This window comes from Rhinolophus sinicus, chromosome 1 (genome assembly GCF_057876585.1).
Source record: "Rhinolophus sinicus isolate RSI-liver-muscle chromosome 1, RSI-T2T, whole genome shotgun sequence".
In the NCBI taxonomy this organism is placed as follows: Eukaryota; Metazoa; Chordata; class Mammalia; order Chiroptera; family Rhinolophidae; genus Rhinolophus; species Rhinolophus sinicus.
In genome coordinates, this window is record NC_142501.1 from 211,605,325 (window position 1) to 211,623,592 (window position 18,268).

The following is an 18,268-nucleotide window of genomic DNA, read 5'->3' on the forward strand; positions in this document are numbered from 1 at the left end:
AACACTGGATGGAGAGAGGCCTGTGACCCCCTCCTGACCTTACCAATTCCTGAGCAAGTCACTTCACTCCTCTGAGCTCCCTTTGATTCCCTCAACTATAAAATCAGGATGACTCTGTAGAGAGAAACTGATTGCCCTGAAATCACACGGAATACATAAGGACGGCAAAGGTATGTGTTAGAGAAACAGGTACATTTCTTTCCATGGATGAAAGAGGCACATGTACGTGACAGATGTGAGCGCTGAGATGTTCCAGGAAGGGAAGCCGTGGTCCCAGCAGAAAAGCAAGTCCCCGAAATGCCTTACCCATCAGGCGTCTAGGAGTGACTGGCACTTGCCAAAGAGACCCAGCCACTGCCACAATCTACCTCGTCTGCACCTGCCACATGCCCTGGCTGGGAGCTCCCGTCTGGTCCATCACTGCCTGGCCAGGACCAGACCCAGAGGATGCTGTGCTGGGTAAACGCTGCTGTGTGGAGGATGGATGGATGGACGCTGTACATCCAGTCCAGCCCGGAAGGGCCTATTCAACACACCCTACAGCTGTGTCCTGGGGCTGCAGCAAGAGAACAGAGCCAGGAAAAGTCCTTCCTGGGGCTATAGCTGGCCGTTGATAGAGGTCTAAAGACACAGAGGTTTCCTGGCATTCTCCTGGGCCTCTTTGGGGCCTTCCACTGCCCTAAGAGCCTCCACTGCACTGCTCGGCCCAATACCCACCCATCCATGCAAAGTTCTCTGTGCCTCAAGGTGACCTGTACCACGCCCAACCCTCATCCCTCCATCAGCGGAACTTAGCCAAAAGTTGGGGGAGGGAACCTGTTCTGACTAATTCACACCAAGGTGTGAATGACTAACAAAACCTACGCTCTCTCCACAAGGAATTCGAGATTTTAAGAGACTCAGGAACTCAAGCAGGACTCCCACTGGAAGAGGACATTTAACTTGAGACGTAAAGGCTGAGAAGGAGTCAGCCATGAGAAGAGCCGGAGGTGGATATTCTGGGTAGAAGACACAACCAGTGCACATGCCTAGAAATAAGGAAAATGGCCGCTTCAGGAACAGGAAGTAGAGCAACACCACTGGGGTGTAGTGAGCAAGCGTTTGGGGACCAAATGACCCGGTGGGACAGGCATTTGTACACCTGAGTCTTTTGCAAACTCCCAGCATCCACTATTTGTTCACAAAGCTCTTCCAGAAATAAGACTTTTCAAATATAACGATGCCACTTAAATACTTCTAACAGACCAAATGCTGGGTTGAGTGCTTTCTACATGAGCAAAATCGCTGATTGTCCAATGACCTTGTGAGTCATTATTATTTCTTCCTTTACAAAAGGAGAAAGTGAAGCTCAGAAAGATTTAGTAACTTGCCCAAGGTTACACAGCACGGGAAGCATCAGAAGCTGGGTTTGAACACAAATCTGCCTGACAGCCAAATCTGGGACTACCTTGTGCGCTGAGCACAAAATGCAAGTAAGAGGCAACAGTGTGAAAGTCTGTTTTCATGCAGGCAGGCCAGAAATCACATAATTCTAATTCTAAGATTATTGTTACTGCTTCCTCTACTAGACCCTGCCCTGCCTGATGGCAGGAGCTTCTGATCTTATCCCTCTCTGCATCCCTAGCACCTGAGCTCTGTCCCCTACACACAACTGGCACCCAGTCTGGGGCATGGACAAAGGCCAAGCCTCAGTTTCTTCATCTGTAAAATGGGGGGATGAGGGGTATGTGGATTTTGTGCGAGGCCCCAGAGCATCACGGGAGCTCAACATACCTCAGCTGCCAGTTAGCAATTTCGAGGTGGCTCCTTCATCTACCATCTCTCCTGACCCTCACAGAAACCCCAAGACCTGTAGGCAGAATGGTATTAGTCACTCCCATTTTACAGATGGGGAAACAGAGGATGAGAAGAGACTGTGCTCAACATCACAAGACTCCCTTCTAGAACGTGGGCTGCCCAAGGGCAGGATCTGGGTCCAGTCCTCAGGGATGAAACAGTGACTGACACACAGTAGGTACTCAGTAACTATTTGTTGAATGAATGAAGAGGAATTAAAAATCATCACTTCTTAGGCTCTATGCACTTGCTGCTTGCTCTTGCCTGCCAGGAGCTGGTGAATTTATGCAAGAAAAGGGGCAGATAGGATGAAGAAATGATGAATGTTTGCAAATGTCCACTATGGGTCAGGCAGGGCGCTTTTTACTTTTAATCACTGAGTCCTGTGCTCTGTCCCTTCATCCTCAATGTAGAGATGAAAACAAGAGGCTTCTTCCAGAAAGCCAGACCACAGTGACCTGCCAAGTTGATCCCCTCTCTCTGCCAGAGCCAGACCGCGGAGCACCTGCCAGCAACCCAGAGGCCTTTCACCCTCTGCCACTCAGCCGCTGGGAGCAGAAAGAACCCCGGACACACACTGATCCGTCCTCAACCTCACCGAGGCCGGTGACAAAGGGCTGCTTTCAGCTTCCTGGGCCCCAAAAAGCCCTAGCTTGGGGCAGAGCTTGCACCCAGCCCTGGGCAGCCCTGCCCCCTCTCTCCACACACGCATCATCAAAGCATGACTCAGCGGTTCTCCTCCCAGGATGGGGAGCGTCCCGCCTTAGCATCCCCCGCCCAGGTCACACACCCAGCCTCTGCTCTCCGGATCAGGACGCCAGGGAGCCCGCCCGGAGCGGGCCCAGCCTTCCCCCGGCCTCCGCAGGGCTCCGCTACCAGCTCTGCTTCATTTCCGGCAGAGCCAGGTGGCAACGCGGAGTCGCCGCCGCCGCCGAGCCCACACAGGTTCCGTGACACAGGCACCCACGCTCCCCAGCCCCACAGGCATGCAAAGCCCGGGCCCCTCCCACTGGAGCACGCATCAGGGGACCTCTTGCTAAAAACCCACAAACACTCGTGCATCCACTCCAGCAGCCCCCAGGAATATCCAGACGGTCCCCACACCGGGAAGGTCTCCAGCACGTGTCCCCACCACAGCTAGCTCTCCCTGTCCTGAATAGCAGGCCCCTGTCTGCGACGGGAGCTGTGCCCATCCGTCCCCGGGCAAGGTGGCACAGAGGGACCCTGTAAGAGAGCGGCGTTGACCCTCCGAATTCCACCAGCCTCCGGGCGGGGGTTAGGCTTGGGCGAGTAGGGCCAATTTAGGGGATTTCAAATTCAGGGCCCATGGTGGGTCGCATGCCCCACTTCTTTTTGGCCAATGACAGTTTGGGGCCAGCTGCTTCTGTCTCTGTATAACTCACGAGGAATAAAAGACCAACCCCAAACCAGCCACCTTCTCCCACCCACTAAGGGACCCTGCCTCTGGAGGCACAGGGAGGGGCCGAGGACAGAGAGCTGCTCTGGGGACTCTGGCAAACAGATTTTATTCTTCTGGGTCCCTTTTCATCACCGGGGAGTGGGCAGCCTAGAAAATTCTGCAGGCTTTGGGCAGGGCTGAAATGGCAAACCCAGGATTCTAAGCCATTAAATTTCCCCGGGATTTCTTCACCAGATTAGCCATAGGATGGCCTTTTTAAAAAAATGATGGCCAAGGCCGATTCACGCGATGCCACCAGGCCTGGGGGCGGAAAACTGCCTGCCGGAGGGCGGCGCGGAGGAGGGCGCTGCCCTCTCAGGCAGCTGGGCAGCGGCGGCTGGTGCCTTGGGGCTCCCTCCCTCCCGGACCCGGGGCGGGGGGACACGACACACAGCGCGCGGTCCAAACCTTCGGAGGGCATTCGGTGCGACGGCATCCCCACGCCGCGGCCGGCCGGAGGGGGCCTCAGACAACACGTACGTTACCTTCAGTCACATAGCTGTGGTCCCGCAGGAAGCTGTGGTTAATTTTCCGCGTGTCCGTGTCCTCGCCCATTGAAGGCCGTGCCCGGTGCCCTGGGCATGCCCCGCCGCCGCACACCGATGCAATCCGCAGAGGTCGCGCCGGGCGCGCGGGCCATGCCGCCGCAGCCTAGCAGGGGCGCGGGCCGCCGGGGCCCCGGGGGGCGAGCATAGCGGCCAGGGGCGGCGGGCTACGGGCAGGGACGGCCGGGCGGGCGCCGCGGTCAGGCGAGCGCGCGGCGGGCTGGCGGCGGCCGCGGGTGGGGGTGGGCCGGGGCCCGGGCGTGCATCCCGGCGGGACGGTGCGCGCTGCGTCCGTGCGCCCGGCGGCGGCGGCGGCCTGGTGCCGGCGGCGGGAGGGGACGCGCGCGGCGCTGCGCCGACCGAGCCGGGGCCGAGCCGCCGCTGCTGTCGCAGGCCCCTCCCTCGCGCCGCCCGCTCCTCCGCCCCCGCGGCCCCGCCGCCCGCCGCGCGCCGGCCTCCCAGCACGCTGCAGGTGGAGCGGCGCCCCGGCCCTCGTGGGTGGGCACCTTTGGTGCCCAAGTGCGCCCGCGGGGAAGGGAGGAAGGAGATGGCCAGCTTGGGCGGGGGGCTGGGGGTGGGGAGTTCGCTGGTCAGCTGCGCTTTTGGGGGCACCTTGAGTGCCCAGGTGATCCAATTATGGAAGAGACGACCAAAGGGTGGGGGGTTGGAAGAGGGGAGAGCAGGTGGGCAGCTTCGCTGCACAGAGGGCAGCCACCAGAAGGACGGGGAGGGGATGGGGGCAGCTGAAGGTGGCGCTTCTGGGGAGTGGGAGCCTTGGGAGGAGGAGGGCACGGATCCCCTTCACTGGTGGAAGAGGTGGGGTCAGACACGTTCTGAGGGCGCTCCGGAGCGTTAAACTGGACGCGTGGGAAGAATCTGGGGGGTGGACTGGGGGTGGGGGAGCGGGGTGGGGGAGCACCCTACACCGCAAAGGTCTGGATGAGATGGCTGGGGGTAGTTAGCCTCCTCCAGGCAGAGCTCCGTGATCGCTCCTCATACTCACCTTTCTGCTTACTAAAGTGTTGAAACAGCACTGGGTACACTCCAAACACAGGCTGGGAAACGCGGGTCCCTCCACTCCCTCCCCCTCCCCACCAAACCCTGGGCTTCTTCCAGGCACCAGTGTACACCCCGCCCCCCCCCCGCCGTCCCTTGTCACCAGTGTACCCTGCATCACACGGTACACAGTGACTGGCACAGAACAGGCCCTCAAAAATGTCCCCTTTCGCTGATCTATCTGCCACCTCCTCCCGGCTGCCTCCTTGCCTCATGAATGGAGTTCCTGCATGGAGCACAGGTCCCAGTGGGGGCTTCAGAGGTGCTGGGAAGGAATGGATCCAACCAGAGGCATTTCCCTAGGTGCTCAGCAAGCCCTCTTTGGAAACGGAGGGAGAAACGGTGCAGACTGCCCTGGGAGGGGTCGCAGAGGGGCTCAAACTGCAGGTAGGAGGTGGAGCCCATCTCCCTCAATCCCAGAAATCTGTGATGCTTTGTTTCTCTCAGCTGTTTTTTTTTTCAGGCAGCTGCCCAAATTGCAGAGGGGCTGGGCACGGAGGGTGGGTTATGGGAGATGGGGAAGGTGGCTGCTGCCGCCTGAGGGTTCTTCTGGGCAGTGGGAGGGAGTTCTTACAGCCAGAGCTGGGCTTTCCGTCCTCCTCCCCTCTTTAGGTCAGTTGAGTACAATGGCTTGAGCCTCACACACGGGAAGATGACAAGCTGGGTTCAAGTCCTGCCAACGAGGGGGCCTGGGCAAGCACAACCTGGCCTGTAAAACAGAGGTGAGCACAGGAGGTGCCTCACAGGGCTGACGTGGCCATTTCCGGTTTAGCAGGGGTGCTCCAGGGTGGTCATCATTATCGTCAAGCTGGGCCTCACCCTATTCAGGTCCTTTACCCCTCCTCTCTGATCTTGGGGAGACACACGCACCCTATGCTCTCCCTCTGTCACTTCTGCTGAAACATCACCCCATCTTCCGGGAGGCCAAGGACCAGAGTGAAAGAGGCCTGCCGTGGTCCAACACAGCACTGCACCCCATCCTGAGCTAGGCTGGAGACCCCAGAGCTGGTGGTCTCCAACCTCACCGGGTGCCAAGGCTGGGCACCAGCTGCTGTGCATGCCCCTCCCAGGCCCCTGCAGTCTCCTTGGGCCTCCTCAGGGCTCTTCCAGACTGTCTCCTCCGTTCTCCGGCAATGCCTCATCAGAACCAAGGCCCTTCCCTCACCTGCTGCCCCCACTGGTCTCATGCCACCCATGGCTTCCTCTTCATCACTCCCTCTGCCCCCTCAGCCCAAGACCAGGCTCCTGATCCCGCCACTCGGTCCTCTGTCCTCACCTTCCTTCTCCCTCTCTGGGTAAGGACTCCTCCGCAGCCTTTCATTCCTTCATGACGAATGTTTGTTGAACGTCTGTTATGCGCAGACAGGGTCCCAGCCCAGGGCTGGAGAGCAGAGGTAGCAAACGAAACTCCCTGCTCCAGTGGGGTTGACCTCCTAGTGGGGTGAGAGCACCCAGATAAGATGAACACGTCACATGTTGGTCACAATGAGCGAGAAGACACAATGGGTGCAGGCGTGGAGATGGATGGTGAGGGGAGGTCTGTTGTACAAAGGGTGAGGGGAGGGGACCTCTGTGACAGGTGAAGTTTGTCAGCATCCCTCTGGCAGCTCCCCGTGGCCAAGCCTTTTCCCCCTTAAAGACCAGTCCTGGTCCCGTGTGCCCTTCCAGCTGCCGGCTAGGAGCTCTCCTCCCCTCACAACCAGACTGCCAGAGGAGCACGTCCACACTTGCCATCTCTTCTTCCCCTCTCCCACTCGCTGCTGGAGCACCCCCACCAGCCTGCCTTCTTACTACCACCTCCCATCTCCTCCCCAAAAGGCACTGGGTGCGTCATGACTTTCCTGTTCCTGAATCAGCAGACGCGTCTCTGGCCTCCTCCCTGAGCTGACATCTCAGCAGCTGTCACCCCGCGGGCCAGCCCACTACTCTCTCACTTCGTGAGGCCACCTTCTGTGGCTCAGCTGCTCTCTACAGTGTGCTTCTCCTCATGTCCCTGAAATGCTGTGTCGCGGCCTGCCTCTGTTTCCCCCAGCTTTGTTGTAATGGACGTATAGTGTATGCACAGGAAAGTGCACAGAAGTTCAATGTTTGACTCATCACGGAGTAAACACTGTGTCACTACCACCCACAGCAGAAAAGGGGACACTGCCACCCCTCAAGACCTCCCTCCTGACCCGCTCTGTCCCCCCCAAAGAAATCCCCGTCTTGACTTCTTACGCTGTGAGTTTGCTATGTGGGGGCTTTCTGCAAATAGAATCCTAGAGCGTGAGTAGTTTTCTATCTGGTTTCTTTTGTTCAACATTCCATTTCTGAAGTTCAGTCACTATTTTGTACATGCGGCTGTAGTTGGTTCATACTTTATTGTTGTCTAATATTCCATTGTGGAAATACACTGCAGTGTGCCCTCCCGTTGGTCGGCCTTTAGCTTGTTTCCGTTTGGGGGTGACTATGACTAAAGCTCTGTCTCAGCACTCAAGTGGCCTGACTTCCGCTGGCTATATGTACTCATCAGGGAACTGGCGGATGGTGGCGCTTCAGTCTCTCATGTGAAAGAGTTTACCAAAGAGGTCACAGGAGAGAGTTCCTGAGGCGCCACAACCTCCTGGGACGAGCTATTGGCCTTGTAAGTGATGTCAGCCATTCTACCTCCTCCACTGCACTCTCCTCCCCACGCAGGAGGACCTGCCGGCATCCTCGACCCCTCCCCCCAGCCCTTCACAGCCTGTCCATCTTCCAGCCCTGTGGACTCGCCCTCAGAGCGCTCAAAACCTCCTCCTCCTCATGCCAGCCTCAGCCATATTCAGGACTCACCCCTGCCTCACGTGGACTGAAAACTGACCATGTTCGCTTTCCTGCTGCCAATGTTTCAAGGCTCCCACTTTCCAGATGCTAAAGTCTAAAGGTCTCCAAGTATGGCCCCAAACTGCCAACCTCTAGTCCATTCCCTGTGTGCACCATCTGCTCTTCCCTGAACATTTGCAGTTTCCTGGGCAAGGCAGGCCCCTTCAAGACTCTGCATTTGCGTACACTTGTCCTCTGCCTAGAATGCCTTTCCCACGTCTGGCTTTTCACCCTTTGGGATCAGCCTAAATGTCATGATGAGTGCTAACTCTAGCGGCAGCTACCATTCATCAGATGGCCACAGGGAGGTCTACTGCTGCCTCCATGTGTCCTGCTTCCTGCCTCCTTCTGCGCTTGGGGTACATTTGTACTTCCTGTTCTGTTTAAAATTAGGTGTAGTCATGATTTGCTTTGGGTGGTGAAATGTGAGGGAAGTGACTGGCGTCCCTCTTAATTGGAGCTTTTAGAGTCTGCATGTGGTTTGTCAAATTCTTTTTATTCCCTACCCCCACCCCCAACTCAGAGTCTTGAAAAGCATCAAGATAGACCCTCTATCAGCCAGGGTCCCTGAATGGTTCCAAAGAATAGGGACCCCTGTAAGAGCTGTAGTGTGAGCGAGAAACAAAGATGCAATGTGTTTAGTCATCAAGATTTGTGGCTTGTTTGTTACTACATTATAACCTCACCTATCCTGACTGCTACATCCTTATGCCAGGTGCTGGCGAAGCACTTCACATGTTAGCTCATTCTGTCCTCAAAACATGAGGACTCATCTCAGCCAGAAGGGACTAGGTTATATTGCAACAATGGTTGACCCTTCACAGTGCAGTGGTCTACAGAAGCTACAGCTCACATGTGCTACACATCCATCACGAGTTGACTCCAGCTCTTATCCTCGTCATCTTTGCTGTGGGAACCAGGCTGATGGAGTGGCCCCACATTTGGACCTTGTGGGGCCTATGAGAAAGGCAAAAAAGAGAGACGGGGGCCACGAGCTCACGCGTACAGCTTCATTGGCCCAAGTGAGTCACATAACTGCCACTCACGAGTTCGACAGAGTAGGGAGAGACACAATAGGTCCCGTGGCCACATGACCTCAATGGAGCTCAATGGAGCACACAAGCGCCGTCTTCCCCAGGGAAAGGCTGCAAATATTTTTCACAATAATTCAATCTACTACAGTATTCATTTTATAAATGGGGAAAAAAAGGCACCAAGTCACTTTTGACAAGTCACCCAGCTAGTAAATGGCAGAGCCAAGATTTACCCAGGTCTGTGCGAATCCAAAGCTTGTCCTGTCACCCACACTAGCTAGCAGTATACTAATCATACATAATATTAGTATGTCCCGTCTCCCATACTAATATAACTGCTCCATGACCACCCAGGTCCCAAGGTGGTGTCTGGCTTCTTCCCATCACTGTGAAACATCTCTTTTACCCTGTAGAGACTGCCCAAGACGGTGCCAGGATGGGTCTTTCCTCCAGTGAAGTGCTGGACAAAAACCCCCAGGCTAGGTCACAGTGCCTCTGGGTGGAGAGTATCCAGGACTCTGAGAGGAGCCCTCTAACGCCCATCAAACAGAGATGTCAACACAGGAGGGGCCAGAGCTGCCACCGTGCTCAACACTCCCAAGTTTAGTGATTTGTTGCCACTGTGAAAGGAACACTTACTCATGATAGAAAATGTGGAAATAAAGGAAAATGGGAAAGCTATGGTCCTGATTCCAAACCTGATTACCAAGAACCTTTCGGGGTGTGTCCCACAGCCTCTCAAGGTAAAGTTTTGTTTTTACATCACCATGATCATACTTTATTTTTGTATTGTATTTATTTTAACAAAATATTTCAGGTAAACAAAGATTAGAGTGTATTATTACAATCCTCCACCTTTTGAATGTTGATCTAAAAGGAATCAATATTAAGATTCTGCCTTACCGGAGGGTAAGGGGGGAGGGAAGGTGGAGATGAGGGTAAGGGGATCAAATATATGGTGATGGAAAGAGAACTGACTCTGGGTGGTGAGCACACAATGGGATTTATAGATGATGTAATACAGAATTGTACACCTGAAACCTATGTAACTTTACTAACAATTGTCACCCCAACAAATTAAAAATAAATAAAAATAAATAAAATTTTTTTTAAAAAAAGAAGATTCTGACATATTTGCTTCGGCTCTTTCTGTGTAGGGAATAAAACCACGGGGACGTAACGTACCAAAGTTCCTTTGCATCCCTTCCGAGTCCTAATCCTCACGTTTTTCTTTCTAAAGGCAAACATTATTTCAAAATTTATGTTTTCTTCCCAGCCATGTTCAATTCTTTAACACATATACATGCATTATATCATCTCATGTAATTTTAAAATTTATACAAACATTATCATATTGATTCCACCATATTCCAAATTGCTTTTCTTTTTTTATTATTAGTTTCAGGTGTACAAAACAACATAATAGTTTGACATTTACACCCCTCACAAAGTGATCACCCCCCCAATCTACTACCCATCTGACATTGTATAAAGGTGCTACATTTCCATTGTCTGTATTCCCTATGCTGTACTTTATGTCCCATGACAATGTGTATACACACATACACATAGAGGGTGACAAAAAATGTACACACATTTTAAGAAAGGAAAAAACTGTATTAAAATTACACTGATGGTAACCACTTGGAGCACCTCTTGTCATTGCAGAGGTCAAATGTGACTTGTATTCATCTTTTGTTATTGGTATATAGAGAGTATTACAATTTTAATACAGTTTTTTTCCTTTCTTAAAATATGTATACATTTCTTAGCACTATGTGTGTGTGTAATTTTAGGTGACATTCAATATTATTTTATATTAGTTTCATGTGTACAGTGCAGTGGTTAGGCATTTATATAATCTATGAAGTGATCCCCCCATAAGTTCAGTATCCATCTGACACCCCACATATTTCACATCCCCATGACTATTTTGTGACTACCAATTTGTGCTTCTAATCCCCTCACCTTCTCCCCATCCCCCAACCTCCCCTCCCATCTAGCAACCATCAGTTTTTTTCTCTGTATCTCTGAGTCTATTTCTGTTTAGTTTACTCATTTATTCTGTTCTTTAGATTCCACATATAAGTGAGATGATGTGATATTTGTCTTTCTCTATCTAACTTATTTCACTCAGCATAATATTCTCTAGGTCCATCCATGTTGTCACAAATGGCAGAGTAATACTCCGTTGTATAAATGTACCACAATTTCTTTATCCAATAATCTATTGATGGGCATTTTAGTTGTTTTCATATCTTGGCTATTGTGAATAGTGCTGCAGTAAACATAGGGGTGCATATATTTTTTCAAATTAGTGTTTTGGGTTTCTTTGGATAAATACCCAGGAGTGGAATTGCTGGGTCATAAAGTAGGTTCTATCTTTAATTTTTTGAGGCACCTCCATACTGATTTCCATAGTGGCTGCACCAATCTGCAATCCCACCAACAGTGCATGAGGGTTCCCTTTTCTCCACATCCTTACCAACACTTGCTGTTTGTTGATTCATTGATGACGCCATTCTGATAGGAGTGAGGTGATATTTCCTTGTGGTTCTTATTTGCATTTCTCTGATGATTAGTGACGTTGAACATCTTTTCATAAGACTATTGGTCATCTGTATGTCCTCTTTGGAGAAATGTCTATTCATGTCCTCTGTCCAATTTTTAATTGGATTTTTTTGGTGTTGAGTTGTATGAGTATTTTTATAAATTTTGGATATAACCAATATTATCAGATGTATCACTGACAAACATCTTCTGCCATTCAGTAGGATGTCTTTGTTTTGTTCATGGTTTCCTTCGCTGTGAAAAAAACTTCTTAGTTTGATGTAGTCCCATTTGTTTATTTTTTCTTTTGTTTCCCTTGCCCCAAGAGATATATCAGTGAAAACATCGCTAAGGGTAATGTCTGAGAGTTTACTTCTTATATTATCTTCTAGGAGTTTTTATGGTTTCAGGTCTTACATTTAAGTCTCTCATCCATTTTGAGTTTATTCTCGTAGATGGCGTAAGAAGGTGGTCCAGTTTCATTTTTTTGCATGTGTCTGTCCAGTTTTCCCAGCACCATTTTATTGAATAGACTGTCTTTACCCCAATATAAATTATTGCTTCCTTTGTCATAGATTAAATGACCATATAGGCATGGATTTATTTCTGGGCTCTCTATTCTGTTCCATGGATCTATGTGTCTATTTTTATGCCAGCACCATGCTGTTTTGATTACTGTAGCCTTGTAGTATAATTTGATGTCAGGTAACGTGATACCTCCCACTTTGTTCTTATGTCTCAAGATTGCCAGGATTGCCATGGCTATTCGGGTTCCGTATAACAAATTGCTTATTTTCTAAGCATTCTTTTTTCAGCACTACTTAGTTCCATCATTGATCTTGAGTGTTGAAAGAAAACCATCAATGGTGTGCTGGAGCCCGCCCCAGAAACCTTCTCCCAAGAGCTAACTGTGCCCATCTCCTCCCAATTCTGCGTTCAGTGATGTCATGGTGATTGCTAGCAATCAGCCATGGTGGGGCTATTTATACCCCAGAAACAAGCACCTGCTGCAAATTAATGCCTTTTTGCCCCAGACAGTAGGTTGTTAAACATTTCTGAGCACCCAAGTGACTACAATTAATTTATTATTTCTCCCATCCCCACCTTGATGGGCATTTAGGTTGTTTCTAACCTTCTGAGGTTTCAAACAATACTGCATGGGCATCGTTTTACCTAGTCCCTGGTGCCCAAGTGGAAGGGTTTCCCAGGATGGACACCTGGCGGCAGGATTATGGTAAACATAGATATTTAACTTCGCATATGTTGCCAAAGCAGAAATAATGTATATGTCTACAGTAGTGCATCACACTCTGAGTTACCCTTGGAATTAACTTAAAGCATGGCAAGTTGACGAGTGGGCCATACGATGACTGTTTGTGTTTCTGATTAATAGTGAGGTTGATAATCTTTCCGTTTGGCCATTGGCGTGTCCCCTTCTGTGACTTGCCTGCCCTTCCTTTTGCCCATTTCTCCACTGTTGGCTTTTTTTCTTACTGATCTCCTGGAGCCTCGTAGATAATTTTACTACCTATTCTCTGTCTATGTGTGTTGCAGACATTCTCTTCTAATTTGTTGCTTTTCTCTTAATTTTGTGTGCAGTACTCTTTTCTAAGAGAAGTCACTAATTTTGATGGCGTGAAAATTATCCGTATTTTCTTTTAAGTATTTTGCCTTTTGTGTCCTGTTCAATAAAGACTTCACTACCTCCTGAGTTATAAAGATGAGCTATAGAATGTCTTTCTTTTACATTTAAATTTAGCTCATCTAGAGCATACTGTTATGTTTGGGGTGAGGCAGGGATCTAATTGTATTCTTTTTCCACATGAAGAACGTAATATCCAAATCATTTATTGAATAGTTCATCCTTCTCCCTCTGATACATAATGCCAATTTTCTCCCATACCCAGTCCCCACAGATGTGTGAGTCAATTTCTGGACTCTCTAATCTATTCCATTGGTCTTTTTGTCTGGCCATGTACCTGCATGGGAGAGTATAGTTTTATAATAAGTCAGTATCAAGTAGATCAAAAATCTTTGCTCTTGTTCAAAACTGTCCTGACCGTTCTTGGGCCTTTGCTTTTCTATATAAATGTTCAGTGTGTCAGTTCTCATTAAAAATCCTGTTGTCATTTTCATTAAACTACAAAGAATATATAAATAAACCAGGAGAAAATTTACATATCTCTGATATGAATTGTCCCAGCCATAGACGTGATCTGTCTCTGTTTATTCAGATGTTCTCTCATGTTCTTCTAAGAAGTGTTGTCTTTTTCTTCATAGCAATAACAGCAAACATTTATACATTTCTATGTGCCAGCTACTGTTCTAAGTATTTTCTGTGTAACTCAACTGATCTACCCAGCTTCCCTCTGAGGTAGATGATATTACGGTCTCCCTTTCAAAATTGAGGAAACTGAGGCACAATGTAATCAAGCAATTAACCGAAGTCCGTAAGCAGTCGGGTTGGGCTGAGAAGCCGGGCGTTCTGGGCTGCAGGCCCCGCTCTGAACCGCTCTGCTGTGCTGCCTCCACGAATGCTGGTGCCTCTTCTCTTGCGTTTCACCTCAAGTGTCCTCTAGATTTGACAGCTGTGAGGTTCCCCCCTCTTATATGTTCTAACTGGTATTGCTGTTCAGAAGATTTTAGCATGTTGTCTTGTATCCAGCAGTTTGTTGAACTATCATGTAGTTGTACTAGTTTAACAGCAGATTCTCTTGAATTTTCTATGTAGACAATCATACCTGCAATTACAGACCATTTTGGCTTTTCCTTGCCATTCACCACCCATTTGCTGTCTGGTCCAGTTGGTTCCGATATAAGGTAGAGTTGAATAGCAGCGGTGACACAAGACACCTCTGTCTGAGATGCCTTTTAAAGTTCCACCATGAAAAGTAATGTCTGCTGTTTGATAGATACCCTTCCTCATCCTCCCTAGTTTTTGGAGAGACTTTATCAGGAATGACTGTTGACATTTAATGTGGTTTATTCATTTGGATAATAAATGTTTTTTGTTTGGCTAATTGCTTTGTTTTGCTGCATCCATTGATAGATCATATGGCTTTTTGCCTTTAATCGATTAATGGAGTCAGTTAAGGTAACATCTCATCTTTAAAACATTCTTATGCTCCCAGGGTGGACCTTACGTTGTCGTAAGACATTTTAATATACATATTGCCTGATTTGTTTTGCTAATGTTTTTGTGAGTTTTTGCACCTATGTTTAAAGGTTAGATTGACTAATAATTTTCTTTTCTTGTAGTTTTTTAGCAAATTTATACTAACATAAAATGAATTGAAGAACTTTCCCTGTTTTTATAGAATAGTTTGTATATGACAGAGATCACGTACCAAACTGTTTCTAAAGTGCTTACACTACCTTACGTTCCCATCAACAGTATGAGAGTTCCAGTTCCTCCACGTTCGCCATTCTAATACCATGTTTCCCCACAAATAAGATCTAACTGGAAAATAAGCCCCCACATGATTTTTCAGGATGACATCCCCTGAACATAAGCCCTAATGCGTCTTTTGGAGCAAAAATTAATATAAGACCCTGTATTATTGTCGGGGAAACACAGTAGTTATGTACTGGCTGCGCTGTACTTTCTAAATTTCCATTGCCCCAGTGATTAGTGATGTTGCTCATCTTTTCATGAGTTTATTTGCCATCTGCGTATCATATTTGGGGAACTGTCTGTTCAGACATTTTCCCCATTTATTATTTAGGTTGTTTGTTTTCTTAGTGTGGAGCTTTGAGAATTCTTTATATAGTCTAGATCTAAGCCATGTATCAGACATATGTTTTGCAAAGATTGTCTCCCAGACTAGGGCTTGTCTTTCATTCTCTTAATAATGTCTTTCAAAGAGGAGACATTTTTAATTTTTTTTAAAGATTTTATTGGGGAAGGGAAACAGGACTTTATTGGGGAACAGTGTGTACTTCCAGGGCTTTTTTCCAAGTCAAGTTGTTGTCCTTTCAGTCTTAGTTGTGGAGGGTGCAGCTCAGCTTCAGGTCCAGTTGCCATTGCTAGTTGCAGGGGGCACAGCCCACCATCCCTTGCGGGAGTTGAACTGGCAACCTTGTGGTTGAGAGGATGCGTTCCAACCAACTGAGCCATCTGGGAGCTCAGCTCAAGGTGCTGTGTTCAATCTTAGTTGCAGGGGGCGCTGCCCACCATCCCTTGTGGGCGTTGAGGAATTGAACTGGCAACCTTGTGGTTGAGAGCCCACTGGCCCATGTGGGAATCGAACTGGCAGCCTTCAGAGTTAGGAGCATGGAGCTCTAACCACCTGAGCCACCGGGCTGGCCCCGACATTTTTTATTTTGATGAAGCCCAATTTACCAAATTTTTTTCTCCTATGGATCCTGTTTTGTTGTCATATCTAAGAAATCTTTGACTAACTCAATGTCACAGAATTTTTTATCCTGTTTTCTTTTACAACAAAAGTCAGCAATGGCCTACATACCAGCTGTCTATTTTTATATGTAAACTTTTATTGGAACACATCCTATCCATTCATTTATGTATTTTTCCGTGATCTCTTTCACACTACAATGGCAGAGTTGTGTAGTTACAACACAGACCATAATGCCCGTGAGCCTAAATACTTACTATCTGGTCTTTAAAAAAAATTTTTCCACGCCTTTTGTAGAATTTTTACAGGTTTAGGCTTTATATTTCGGTCTATGATCCATTTTGAATTAATTCTTGGATATGATGCAAGATATGCTTCATTTTTTTAAAGTGTAGAAGTTCCTTTTTACACACACACACACATGCACACACAATTATTTTAGCACCAATTGTCTATGTATTCTCCACTAAACTACCTTTTCATCTTTGTTGAAAATCAGCTATATCAGTGGCCAGATATGCATGAGTCTATTTCTGGACTCTATTCTGTTCCATTGATCTATTTATTTATCTTTACATAAATACCACTTGTATCAATTACCAAAGCTTTGTAAGTTATTGAAAGTAGATTAGATTAGTCTTCCAACTTCACTCTTTTCTTTCAAAGTTGTTTTGGCTATTTTAGGTCCTTTGCATTTCCACATGAATTCTAGAACTAGTTTGTCAGTTTCAAAAAAAAAATGTCTATTGAGATTTTAATTGGATTGTGTTGAATCCATAGATCAATTTAGGGAGAATTGACATCTTAACAATGCTGAGTCTTCCAACCCAATGTAGTATATCTCTCCACTTACTTAGGTCTTCTTTCATTTCTCTCATCAATGTTTTATAATTTTCAGTACATAGGTTCTTCACCTCTTATTCCTTCATATCTCATATTGTAAATGGTATTTTAAAATTTTCAAGTCTGATTGATCTTATATCCTGAAAACTTGCTAAAATCATTATTAATTCTGGCAGCTCTTTTGTAGATCCCATCAGATTTCTACACAGACAATCATGTCATCTGTGAATAAAAACAGTTTTCCTTCTTCCTTTCTAATCTGAATGACTTTTATTTCTCTTTCTTGCTTTATTGCACTGGCTATAACCTCCAGTAAAATGTTGAATAGTCGTGCTACAAGTGGCCATCCTTGCTTTGTCCCAGTCTTAGGGGGAATGCATCAGTATTTCACCATTACATCTGTAGGTTTTTCAAAGATATTCTTTACTAAATTGAGGAAGTTCACTTCTATTCACAGTTTTCTGAGAGATTTTATCAAGAATAGAGGCTGGATTTTGTCAAATGCTTTCTCTGTTAAGGTGATTGTATAGTTTATATTTTAGATTGTTCATATGGTGAATTACATTCATCAATTTTCAAATGTTAAACCTACTTTGCATGCATAGGATAAACCCACTTGGTCATGATGTATTATCCATTTTCTACGTTGTTGGATTAGATTTGTTACAAAATTTTGTATTGATGTTCATGAAGGATATTGGCATTGGTCTGTAGTTTTCTTTTCCCATAATGTCTCTCTGGTTGTAATACCAGGGTAATGTTGTCTCACAGAATGATTTGGGAAGTATTCCCTTTTCTTTAATTTTCTGGAAGAGTTTGTGTAAAATTGGAACTGTTTATTCCTTAAATGTTTGGTAGAAGTCATCAGTGAAGACATCTGGGCCTGGAGTTTTCTTTGTGAAAATGTTGTAAATCATAAATTCAATTTCTTTAATAGTTATAGGACTACACAGAATATGTTTTTCTTCTTCAGTAAGCTTTGGTAGTTTATGTCTTTCAAGTAATTTATAAATTCCATATAAGTTGTTGAGTTTATTAGCAAGAAGTTCTTAATATTCCCTTATTATTCTTTTAATAGCTGTAGGATCTCTAGTGATGTCACCTCTCATTCTTGATATTGGTAACCTTCTCTTTTCTTTTGTTGTCCTGGTCATTCTGGAAAGAGGTTTATCAATTTTATTGATAAAAAGCTCCAAGAATCAGCCTTTGGCTTCATTGATTTTCTCTATTATTTTTGTTCTATATTTTGTTAACTTGTATTCTGATTCTTATTATTTCCTTTCTTCTGCTTACTCTGGGTGTAATTTGCTCTTATTTTTCTAGTTTCTTAAGGTAGAATCTAAGGTAATTGACTTGAGAATTTTTTCCCAGTATAGATGTTTCATGTTATAAAATTCCCTCTTAAAGTATTCTAGTGACATCTCATAGATTGTGAAATACTGTGCTTTCATTTTCATTCAGGTAAAAATACTTTTGAATGTCTCTGTTGACTTCTTCTTGGATGCACAAATTACATAGAAACGTGCTACATAGTTTCCAAATACTTGGATATTTTCCAGAGCTCCTTCTCTTATTGATTTCTAATTTAATTCAATTGTAGCAGAGAACAAACTTTTTGTGACTTGAATCCCTTTACATGTACTGAAACTTGTTTTGTGGCCCAGAATATGGTCTATTTTGGTAAGTGTTCTGTGGCGGGTGCTTGAAAAAAGATGTGTATTCTGCTGTTGTTGGGTGGTGTGTTCTATA

General features: G+C 46.7%; 1 protein-coding gene and 1 long non-coding RNA gene across 4 annotated transcripts in view; one reads left to right on the forward strand and one right to left on the reverse strand.

Moving 5' to 3' along the window:
- The window catches only part of PPP2R2C (protein phosphatase 2 regulatory subunit Bgamma), a 110,166-nt gene extending 105,962 nt beyond the window's left edge, over positions 1 to 4,204 (reverse strand). The window contains exon 1 of one of the 2 annotated variants that reach the window (XM_019748217.3): positions 3,704 to 4,204. In XM_019748217.3, the coding sequence (XP_019603776.1) occupies positions 3,704 to 3,731 (28 nt within the window). In that variant the 5' untranslated portion in view covers positions 3,732 to 4,204. The remainder of the gene's footprint in view (positions 1 to 3,703) is intronic. The other variant, XM_019748216.3, reaches the window with a different exon arrangement.
- Positions 1,915 to 9,691, forward strand: LOC148759336 (uncharacterized). Of its 2 annotated transcripts, XR_016019263.1 has the most exons (4): positions 1,915 to 3,771; positions 5,509 to 5,618; positions 6,127 to 6,191; positions 6,715 to 9,691. It is a non-coding gene; the product is annotated as an uncharacterized LOC148759336 (long non-coding RNA). The 2 variants fall into 2 exon arrangements; XR_016019258.1 differs by lacking the exon at positions 6,127 to 6,191 and having other exon boundaries at positions 1,989 to 3,771.
- The last annotated feature ends 8,577 nt before the right edge of the window (positions 9,692 to 18,268 follow it).